At 51.2% G+C, this 11,606-nt stretch overlaps 1 protein-coding gene across 4 annotated transcripts; it reads left to right on the top strand.

The window, feature by feature from the left end:
• The first annotated feature begins 1,635 nt into the window (after positions 1 to 1,635).
• Positions 1,636 to 8,238, top strand: COPS7A (COP9 signalosome subunit 7A). Of its 4 annotated transcripts, none has more exons than XM_061124807.1 (8): positions 1,636 to 1,770; positions 2,213 to 2,417; positions 4,310 to 4,385; positions 4,612 to 4,700; positions 5,802 to 6,004; positions 6,787 to 6,892; positions 7,062 to 7,213; positions 7,361 to 8,238. In XM_061124807.1, exons 2-8 carry the CDS (start codon positions 2,256 to 2,258, stop codon positions 7,398 to 7,400), a joined length of 828 nt encoding a protein of 275 aa, XP_060980790.1. In that variant the 5' UTR covers positions 1,636 to 1,770; positions 2,213 to 2,255; the 3' UTR covers positions 7,401 to 8,238. The 4 variants fall into 4 exon arrangements, with proteins under 4 accessions (XP_060980790.1, XP_060980792.1, XP_060980788.1 ...); XM_061124809.1 differs by having other exon boundaries at positions 1,663 to 1,797; XM_061124805.1 differs by having other exon boundaries at positions 1,680 to 1,883.
• The last annotated feature ends 3,368 nt before the right edge of the window (positions 8,239 to 11,606 follow it).

The raw sequence follows: 11,606 nt of genomic DNA on the forward strand, positions 1-11,606 counted from the left end.
AGTCCCTCGTGACTGATGTTAATAATGGAGATTATGCACGTGTAGGCTCAGAGGCTATATGGCAAACCTCTGTACCTTCCTCTCAATTTTATTATAAACCTAAAACTGTTCTAAAAATGTAATCTTTAAAACATTGAACAAATAAAGACCTGGCACATATTAGAACATATATTGTCTCATTTCTCATTCTTTCCTCATATATTTTTTTCTTTCCTTTTTAAATATTAATAGATATGGTTAGATCGACTAATTATTTGGTTCCTCCAAACTTTGGATGGTTTCTTATCCCTTTGATTCCTTCTCACTTTCAGGTGTCAACTCATTTATTCTTCTTTCTCCTCCCCTGCCTCTTCCTCATTTTTTTTTTTCATCTCCTTCTCTCTTTTCCCTATTCACTGGGCTCCCGGAGGGCTGTTTTTCCATTTGGAAAAGAGAAACAATAATGAATTGTTTCAAGTATCAAGTGAATAAGTAAAACTATTAGCTCAGTGCCTCACCCGAAAGCTCCAAGACATCATTAACTTTGCTCTCATTTGACCTTCTGCAAGGCCAGTATGAAATGTAGAACACTATAGAAATGTTAGTTGTTTATTTTTTTCACCTAAAGTATCATGGTGAATTTGAAAGATTTGAATTCACATGGGTTTTGAAAACCCAGGTTTGAAAACACATGGGTTCCATGTAAAATCAAATTTTTATGAGCCTCAATTTTTCTAAGCTGTAGAGTGAGAGTAACAATATATGCCTTCCCTCCTTAGTTTTTTTTTTCTTTCTTTTTTTCCTTCCCCAGGAAGTAGAAGAGGCAATATTACAGAAAAGCATCCCTCTATAAGCACATGTTGTAATCATGATAAGATGGTTTCCTGGAGTCACAATGGGGGCGCTGTTACAAGGATTCAATGGGATACAATTTTAATTTTAAAAGATGTCTGATCAATAGTAAATATTCAATTTGTTTAGTCGCTAAGACTCTTTTGCGACCCCATGGTCTAGAGTCTGTCAGGCGCCTCTGTCCATGGGATTTCCCAGGCAAGAATACTGGAATGGCTTGCCATTTCCTTCTCCAGGGGATCTTCCCAACCAAGGGATCAAACCGGAGTCTCCTACATTGCAAGGTAGCTACTTTACCATTGAGCCAACAGGGAATTTTCAATATATGCTAGTTATTACTATCTCCTTTATTGTTTCCACTTTTTTCTCTTGCTCCTCCAAAAAAATGAGTGGTTGCTACACCCAGGTGACCTCTGCTACTGGACATCTATTACTGATGTCTTCTTCTCTACCTTCCTTCTTCATCCTACCTTCCTTTTTTCTTTCTGACCCTCTCTTCCGATCACAGCTTTCCTCTCACCTCAAGCACCCCCATGAAGCCAGAAGTCGAGCTATTAGGCAGCTTAGATCTAACTATGAACAAGCCTTGAACTGCCTAAGACTAGGAGCCCCCTCCTCATTTAGCATCTAGGACCCGACCAACAATAAAGTTTTATTGAAACAAAGCAGGAAAAAGAGCCGCCCATCAGTCTTTCCTCAACAGCCAATCAGAAAGCAGAATGCCCGCGTCACTCTCGGGAGCTTCAGCAGACAGAGGCGAGGGCGGAGCATGTCGCGCCCGAAATCCGCCCCGTAAGAGCGGAAGTACGGCCGGAAGTTAGCCATAGAGTTTAAGGGCCAGAGTGACCCTGCAGGGAGGTGGCAGGAAAAGCTGAGAACAGCTGCCGGAGGTGACGGAGCGGTGGCCCCGCCCGGTGCGCTGGAAGACGGAGCTTCCAGGTAGCGGCCCGCAGAGTCTGACCCAGAGTACGACGGGGTAGCCGGCGGGAGCCCACGGTCCCTCGGCGGCCTCTTTAAGGGAGGGGGCGGAGCCACGTGAAAGGATCGCTAGGGTGAGGTCACGTGGTGTGGGGCACCTGCGGGGCACACTGGATATTTGGGGGAGCGTCGTCTTTGGGGTGGACGCTGTGTGACATCCCTTCCCCCACTGAGACTTGCGCCTTGGAGTTCCATGGGGTGCACGTGGTGGGATTTGGGGATAGGCTCAGGCATGGGGGAGGTGGGCGTGACAACGCTGTATCAGCCAGGGTGCCATCGAAGTGGCTGATCTTAGGATTCCTAAGGTACGAGGGTTGCTCTGTGGTTACAAAGTGGCTCAGTGCCTCTGCAATCCAGCCCCCAGGCCTTGTGCTTTCCAGCTTCCCATCCTCTTTCCTTGCAGCTCCAGACTTCCTGAGCCCAGGTCCCCCCAGCTCAGCGCCAACATGAGTGCCGAAGTCAAGGTGACAGGGCAGAACCAGGAGCAATTTCTGCTTCTGGCCAAGTCTGCCAAGGGGGCAGCGCTGGCCACACTCATCCACCAGGTGCTGGAGGCCCCTGGTGTCTACGTGTTTGGGGAACTGCTGGATATGCCTAATGTTAGAGAGGTGGGTTCCTGACCTGGATAGCTCCCAAGGAGGCTTGGGGCTGAAGACAGAATGGGTGGCCAGGGCTCATTTTGCAACCCCATAACCATTCAGCTGAATAAGAGCTTGTGATTCAGAATAGGAGACCTGATTCCAGCTTGTCTCCATCAATGTCATAGCTCTTAATAATCATATTACCTTGATTGTAGTGTGTGTTAGTTGCTCAGTCGTGTCTAACTCGTTGTGACCCCATGAACTGTAGCCCACCAGGCTCCTCTGTCCATGGGATTCTCCAGGCAAGGATACTGGCATAGGTTGCCATTTCCTACTCCAGGGCATCTTCCCCACGCAGGGATCAAACCCCGGTCTCCTGCATTGCAGGCAAATTTTTTACTGTCTGAGCCACCAGGGAAGCCTTTTACCTTAATCAGCTCACTTTTATTTTAGGACCTACATTTTCTTTTTTAAAAATGGACATGGGGGCTTCCCTCGAAGTCCAGTGGTTAAGACTCCACCTTCCAATGCAGGGGGTGGAGGTTTGATCCCAGGTGGGGAAACTAAGATCCCACATGCCACATGGTATGGCCACAAAAACAAAACAAAAGAGACCTGTTACTGCCCCCTCAGTGTCGTAGAAATCAGGTGAGATTATGCGAAAGTGTAAAGTCTGGTACAAATAGAAGGAATGATTGTGAAATAGTCATAACCAGTTCTCTTCCCTTTACAGCATACGCGAATTCACTTAAGTTAGCTAAGGTAGAAGTTATCTTTTTCTTCAAGACACACAGTAAGATGCTAGGAACACAGGGGAGAGAACTGTTCACACAGAAGTGATAGAGTTAAAAGTCCAGAGTGAGTAGGTTACCAAGATGTATGGCACCAGCCCAAGTCCTGAGATACCATGACAGTGGTAGGTGGGTGAACTCGGAGTAAATTTTTTGAGGGCCAGTGATTGAGTCAATGCAGTTAGCCTTTTGGGATCCTTCTCATCCCAAAGAAAACTGGCTGCCTTCTTTCCCTGCTTTCCTCTGCAGTGGAATAAAAGAGAATCAAGGGGAAGGAAAAGAGTTAGGTTTTGGGTGCCTGTTTAGCACTCTGCTAGTCATCTGGGAATACCAGAAAAGTACAAGCCACAGGGCTCCCCTTCTGAAACGTACATTCCAGTTGCGGAGTTAAGACAAATGGATATCCATGTATAAATCACTTATTTAGCAAGTATTTATCAGCAGAGCCAAGTACATGCACATTTCTGCTAGACCTGAGTGGGATAGCAGGAACCAGGTCTGTAATCTTGTTGAAAAGAAAGAGATTGTTAGGTAACGGCTTTGATGGACTAAGTGGGTGATCAGTGGTAGGAGGAGAGGAGGTCTGTGTGGACTGGCTTGGGTGATGCACACTCCAAGCTGAGGCCAATCTGAAGCAGAGGCACCTCCCAATGCCTGCCCAGATCCTGCAGCTGTCAAGGGAGTGAGGCTAAGGTGGAAGTCCTTGGTGAATTGGGGAGTACAGCAGACTCCCTAAAGGTATTCAAATTCAGAAATACTAAATATACTCTAAGGATGAAACAACACAGTTTGTAATGTCTTGGGGGGTGTGTGTGTATGTGTGAGATGTGTTAGATAACTAAACACTATGAAAGTTTTCAACTCTGACTTTAGGGTAGGAATTGGAGGCAGATGGAGGAAGAGGGTGTTGTGGGTCTGGGGGACAGAATCAACAAAGGTCTGGAGGTGAAATTGAGGCTTCCTTGGGGAGAGCAATCAGAAAGGCAGAGAATTCCTTTCAGTGAGCTGGGAGAGCTAATGTTGGAGGGGAAAGTTGGGCCCGGAGACTGGAGTTCAAACAGGCAGAGTCTGGAGGGTGGAGAGAGAGGACCTTCCTGTCACCACTTCTCTCCACTCATCTTCCCGCAGCTGGCTGAGAGCGACTTCGCTTCCACGTTTCGGCTGCTGACGGTGTTTGCTTACGGGACGTACGCTGACTACTTAGGTAACTGGAGGGGGTGGAGCTCTGGAGACTGGAGGTGGGAGAAAGGCAGTTTACAGAGGGACTTAGAAGACATTCCTGGGGTACCTGACTTAGATCCCTTGGATACACAGGGTCAGGGTCAAGACCTGAATTGGCATGGAAAACTCAAAAAAAAAAAATAAGGAAGGAGGCTAGGACTTCCCACAAAAGTGCAAATCAGGATTTCCTACACTTAATTTTTTTCTAGCTGAAGCCCGGAATCTTCCCCCACTGACAGAGGCTCAGAAGAATAAGCTTCGACACCTATCGGTCGTCACCTTGGCTGCCAAAGTCAAGGTGAGTGACAGTCCCCATCGGGTCCTGAGTCACAGAACACCTTTCTGTATGTCCCTTCTCGAGGGTCTATCGGAAGGAAACGATCACTGTGTTGCTTCTTCTTGCCTCCCCGCCACGGCCCTCCAGGGCCTACACCTGAACTCCATTACCTTTGGCCTTTGGGGCTGAATATGATTCTCCTAGTTTTCTCTTTTGCTTTTCAGCCAACTCAGGTTCTAAGTAAAACACCTTTTGTGTTTGGATTCAGAATAGCAGCAAGGATGCTGCTGACTGTGTCCTTCAACAGCCCCCTCCTCCCTCCTAAGGAACTAAGATCCGGCAAACTATAGCATGTGACCGAAAAGAAAGAAATCTATAACCCAGAAGTGTTACATATTTGTATTCCCTGTTGGGTCCTATTTTTGACTATCCCCCCGCCCATCTGCGTCTCCCAGTTGTTACCTCACTCTCCGTCATGCTTATGGTTTTACTTAAACCAGGATGTCTCCTGTGAGATGCCTCTTTGGAAGTAGATGGAGTAACTCCAGACCTCCCCCCACACCACATCCTCCCGAGATGTCAGGGTTGTCTTCACCAGTCCGTGTGCTGTCCTGAGCTGAGCTGGAGGATGGACATTTAGGCAGATGTCCCCCTGTGGTGGAGGCAGTAGGGGACTCGGGGAGCCTGCTTATGTGCTAAGTCACTGCAGTCATGTCAGGCTCTTTGTGATCCCTTGGACTGTAGCCCATCAGGCTCCACTGTCAATGGGATTCTCCAGGCAAGAGTACTGGAGTGGGTTGCCATGCCCTCCTCCAGGGGCTCCTCCCAACCCAGGGATCGAACCCAGGTCTCTTATGTCTCCTGCATTGGCCAGCGGGTTCTTTACCACTAGCGCCACCTGGGAAGCCCAGGGGAGCGTATGTCTCTTATTTAAGACTGTCCTCCTCACCCTGTTATTTCTCAAGTAGGAATACTTGTTATTTATGTTGCTTTAGAACCAGCCTCTTAGAGGAGGTGATCAGGAGTAGGCGTGGAGGGTGGGCAGGGGGACAGAGAGAAGGGGGTCTTGGAAGCCGGTCTCTGCCGCGGCCCCACACAGACCCCACCGCCCTTGGGCCCCAGTGTATCCCCTATGCAGTGCTGCTGGAGGCGCTGGCCCTGCGCAACGTGAGGCAGCTAGAAGACCTGGTCATCGAGGCTGTGTACGCCGATGTGCTGCGCGGCTCCCTGGACCAGCGCCACCAGCGGCTGGAGGTCGACTACAGCATTGGGCGGGACATCCAGCGCCAGGATCTCAGGGCCATCGCCCGGACCCTACAGGAGTGGTGAGACCCCAGGGAGGGAGGGGCACTTTGGAGAGGGAGGAGGGCTGGGCAGGGCAGAGGACGGAGGAGACTTCCGAAGGGAAGGAGGAGGAGGAAGCATGCCTGGAGTACCTGGTGTGGGCGGGGGTGGTAGCCTTGAGTGGTAGTCCCCTGGGGGGTGGGTCACCTGTCTCAGGCTGGATGCAGCACCCCCCCATCTGTGACCAGCACTGTCCACAGGCCACTGGCCTCTCCCAAGTCTGTTTTCTCGTGTTCTTGTCTGACTTCAGTTTGTTAACACACCTTCCTTTTTTCCCTCTGTAACTTTTCCCACCCAGTTTCTGTTTTAGCTCCTACTCCCATTTTGGGGGGGCTTCCATGGTAGGTAAAGAACCTGCCTGCAATGCAGGAGACCGGGGTTCAGTCCCTGGGTTGGGAAGATCTCCTGGAGAAGGGAATGGCAACCCACTCCAGTATCCGTGCCTGGAGAATTACATGGACAGAGGAGCCTGGCGGGCTACAGTCCATGGGGCCGCAGAGACTCGGACACGACTGAGCGACTAACCCTTTCCCTTTCCCATCTTGCATGTCACTGCAGGCACTGCCTGTCTCCTCCCATGTCCTCCCTGAGTGTCCTTCTGTCCTGGGAATTTTGTCACAGGCGGTCTCCAGGTGCCCTGGCGAAGCTTCTCGCTCAGACAGGGTTCCCGACACCAGGACCGAGGGCTCTCCCTGAGGCTTTCCCTCGTGAGTCTGTGGTCAGCGCCCTCCCGCGCTGACCGCCTCCCCGCCAACTCCCACAGGTGTCTGGGCTGCGAGGTGGTCCTGTCAGGCATCGAGGAGCAGGTGAGCCGGGCCAACCAGCACAAGGAGCAGCAGCTGGGCCTGAAGCAGCAGATCGAGAGCGAGGTGAGCGGCTGGGGGGCCAGCCGGCCGGACCCAGCTCCTCCTCCGGCCCGGGCCGCTTGTCCCAGGCAGAGGGATTTGGACAGTGGCGGTGGAGACACACCAGCTGGGCAGGGACGGTCAGGGTCTTGAACCTTCCTTGTTTCCCCCCCTTTCCTTTTCCTCTGGGTAGGTCGCCAACCTGAAGAAAACCATTAAGGTTACAACAGCCGCAGCAGCTGCGGCCACGTCTCAGGACCCCGAGCAGCACCTGGCTGAGCTGAGGGAGCCGGCCCCGGGCACCAACCAGCGCCAGCCCAGCAAAAAAGCCTCCAAGGGCAAGGGGTGAGCGGGTGTGGGGGCCACTCGAGTCCAGGCTGCCTTCTCCTGCCTCCCTCATCCCTTCAGGCGCTTGTGGGGGTCAGGAATGGGGGGGTTGCAGTGCCTAGCAGTTCCCTACAGCCCCCGCTGTCTCTCTTTCCCCCTTGCCAGGCTCCGAGGGAGCGCCAAGATTTGGTCCAAGTCGAACTGAAAGGACTGTCGTTTCTTCTTGGGATGTGGGGTGCTCACTGCCCACCCGCCCACCCTGTAGGAGTCCTCAGCCTTCCTGTACCCCTGGCCAGCTGATAATCTAGGTTCCTGACCCCCACCCCCGCCGGCTCCCCTCCCTACTCCCCCACCCCCACCCCCAAGCATAGGCCACATCTTCTCCAGGGTCATGGTTTTGTTGGTACTTTTTGTTTCACATGACTTTCTTACATGTTCCATTGTCCCCTCCTCCTCCTCGCCACGCTCTTTGCCCTGTTTCTTTAGGACCCAGCATCTGCCCCTGTTGACTACACGCCACCGTCCCCAGCATAAACCACCACCCCCACCCCCCCACCCGCAAGTTTCTTCCCTGCCGCCCACGCCTTGCATGCCTCTCCCGCGCCTGCCCCCCCGCCCCCACCCTGCAGCCTGTTCAGGCAGCATCCAAAGAGCCATAGGGCTCCCACCTTTATTCCCACGCGGAGAGCTCTGGGAGCCAGCCTGCCATTCTAGGAGTTGCTGGACACTTGTAGCCTAGAATCTTGTCCCTCTGAAGCCGTTCCCATCCTCTCTCCCCCTGTCGGGTCCTGGGAGCACTGCTGCTCCAGTGACCCCAGAGCCTCAAGACAGCTGTTCTCAAGCTGTCGTGAGATGGTTCTTTCCTGGCCCTGGCTGTCCTCAAAAGCCTGATGGCCATCCTGGAAGGATTTATACTTCCTCCTGTGAGTTTGGTGGGGAACGGGAGGGGATATAGATTGTATAAAAAGAGTATATATACATATATCTATATATAACATGACACAGAAATAAATCTATGAGAAGTCTATGTACAAACTATCTCACCAGCCTTGCATGGGGTGTCTTCTGTCTTTGGTATTTGTGGACGCAAAGAAGGCTCTTTCCCTGCCCACTCTAAAGCGAAGTGCGAGAAAAACAAGAGAACCAGGTACTATGCCGAAGCCAGCTGGGTCCCTGTCTGAAGACCTAGGCACCCAGTTGGACCTTGGACAGATTGCTCAGTATGTCGGCATTCATTCAGGAGCCGAGGGCGCTTGCTGAGCACCAGCGTGTGCTCGGCTGGAGATGCAGAATGATGGTCACTGTCCCTGCTCTCAGGGAACTCCGAGTTCAGCCTCTTTATGTCCTCCTCATAGAATTGTAGGGGAAGAGTTGATAGTAAACTTCGATTTTTGCATCAAAACCACACAGGAGGGCTTCCCTGGTGGCTCAGTGGTAGAGAATCCGCCTGCCAATGTGGGAGACACAGGTTCGATCCCTGATCCGGCAGATCCCACAGGCGGCAGAGCAGCTAAGTCCTTCCCCCACAGCTACCGACTCCATGCTCTAGAGCCCGGGAGCTGCAACTACTGAGCCCACGTGCCAGAACTACTGGAGCCTGTGCGCCCTAGAGCCCATGCTCCACAACAAGAGAAGCCACCGCAATGAGAAGCCCACACGGCACAATTAGAGTAACCCCCGAAAAGCCTGAGCAACAGTGAAGACCCAGCACAGCCAAAAATTACATAAATGAAAACAAATCACACAGGACTCTCAGGTGTCAGTAAGAAGCTGTAGTTGGACTCCTGTCCCCTGTCCAGGGCAGAGCATTCGAGAGGTTGCTGGGAGGTTTGGTCCCCTTGGCCCAGTGCACTGCTGTGCACACCCTAAACTTGGGGTGCTCTAGTGTAAGGGACAGTTGGTCTCCCACCTGCACGAGAAGCAATTGCCTCCTGAGGGTCCCAGTGTTGACCGAGCCACTCTCCCTAGCTTGTGCTGTCCTCTAGGGGGAGACCATCGTTTACTGGTCTTAAAGTATCAGTTGAAATAGAATTGGAAGTAGGGGTGGATCCCGAGTGTTTGGTTAAAAGTGGGCTGGGTGAGTCCGTTGTCTTGAGGGGCAGTGGAGACTTACTGAGACGAGTCCAGGGAGCCCTGTCGTCACAGCTGACACTCTTGGCCTCTCATTTTAGCTTTGGTTAGACAAGCCTGTTGTTCAGTCTCTAAGTTGGCTCTGTGACCCCATGGCCTGCAGCACACCAGGCTCTCTTGTCCTTCACTATCTCCCAGAGTTTGCTCAAACTCATGTCCATTGAGTCAGTGTTGCCATCCAACCACTTCATCCTCTGTCGCCCCCTTCTCCCTTCCTCAGTCTTTCTCAGTATCAGGGTCTTTTCCATTGAGTTGGCTCTTCGCATCAGATGATTGCCAACTATTGGAGACTGTTGAGACTTTTGCATCTTGATTCTAAGTCTTTACCTCTGAAATAAATCCCTCTGCTCTCCCACACCATCCACTTCTGTAGAAGTTGTGAACTCCTGGTGCTTCAAGCCTGTGTCTCCTCCCTCTGCCCATACCCCACTTTTTTCTTGAGCTTTAATATCTCGTTTTCCTGTAAGCTGCCTCCAGCTATGACTCCATAACTGCCCTGATCCCTGCAGTTCCAACTGTCAGTGAATGGCTTCAGGGTCTGGTGCGGGTGGTCTTGGACTGCCAGGTCCTATACCCAGAGGGAGAAGGGGCCATTCACAGCCTCAAGGACATGCAAATGCAGTTTGTCTTTGACTTACAAAGTCAGAGCACTTGCCTCCCAAGTCTTAGAGGTGGGGGAGTGGATTATTTGTGAACTGTTTTGACCGTGGAATTTGGTTCAGGATTTATGGATTCCCAGGTGGTGCTAGTGGTAAAGAACCTGCCTGCCAATGCAGGAGATACAAGAGATGCAGGTTCAATCCCTGGGTTTGGAAGACCACCTGGAGGTGGAAATGACAACCCACTCCAGTATTCTTGCCTGGAGAATCCCACGGACAGAGGAACCTGGTGGGATACAGTCCATAGGATCACAGAGTCAGACAGGACGGAAGTGACTTAGCACATTAGGGATTTCATGTATAACAAAGCCTAGGGTTCCAGGAAAATTTTCCCAACCAAAAATTCTTATCACTTGTACATTCTTACACGCTGATCCCAACTCTATGGCAACCGTAACTAGAGGAACTTAGGGCTGGGCCACTGTGATAGGAGGGGAAAGAGAACTTGCCTTCATGTGAATTCAGAGTTCACACACATGAAACAGGTAACTCTTAGAAGCTTAAGCCAAACTCTCTGGACATAAAAAGTGCATTTATACAAACATGAAAGTGTGTAAAAGGGGGTGCACCTTTATACACAAAAAGCAAAGACAGGGACTTCCCTGCTGGCCCAGTGGTTAAGTCTCTGAGCTCCCAATGCAGGGGGCCCAGGTTCGATCCCTGGTCAGGGAACTAGATCCCACATGCTGCAACTAAGACCTGGTGCAGCCAAATAAATGAATAAATATTAAAAAAAAAAAAAAAGCAAAGACAGTGTCTCCAGTCAGTATTTAATGTGCATGTGTGCATGTGTGCTCAGTCGTGTCCAACTCTTTCTGACCCCATGGGCTATAGCCCACCAGGCTCCTCTGTCCATGGGCTTCTCCAGGCAAGAATACTGGAGTGGGTTGCCATTTCCTTCTCCAGGGGATCTTCCCAACCCAGGTCTCCCAGATCCCTCTTCTCAAACCCATGTCTCTTGTATCTCCTGCATTGGCAGGCAAATTCTTTACCACTGGCACCACCTGGGAAGCCCGTGTTTGATGAGATCCTGTTAAAGAGAAGTGATAAATTCTCTGCTTAAGTGCATCTTCCAGCATCGGTGGAGAGACAGTAGTTGAGAGGGGCAAGTCTAGGCAGTGAGTGAGTTCTCTGTTGCTGTGTAACAAATTACCCTGAAACCTAGTGGCTTGAAACAACACACGGTTATTATCTCGGTTTCTACGGCCCGGAAATCTGCACAACTCAGCACTACAGTTTTCTGCTGAGTTTTCAGGGTCACTTCCAAGGCTACCACAGGGTGTGAGTGAGGGTGTCTCAGCTCAGGGTTTCGGTGTGTGGGACTTACTTCCAGGCATAGCCAGTGATTGTCAGCAGGATTCCCTACCTCTGGGTGGTCAGGCAGAGGTCCTCACTCCTTGGCTGACTGTAGGTCAGAGGCTGCCCTCTTCGTCAGAGCGAGAGCCAGAGACCACTTCAGCAAGGTGAAAGCCCAGTCTTCTGTAACCTAATTGGGGAGGAAACATCCCGTCATTCACCAGTCACCAAGTCCAGCCTAGTGATCATTAGAAGGCAAGGATCTTTGGAAGGTGTGTCGGAGGTGTCATACCACAAGCAGTGTTTTTTTGGTCCACCAGCGTCAG

This window comes from Dama dama, chromosome 22 (genome assembly GCF_033118175.1).
Source record: "Dama dama isolate Ldn47 chromosome 22, ASM3311817v1, whole genome shotgun sequence".
NCBI lineage: Eukaryota > Metazoa > Chordata > Mammalia > Artiodactyla > Cervidae > Dama > Dama dama.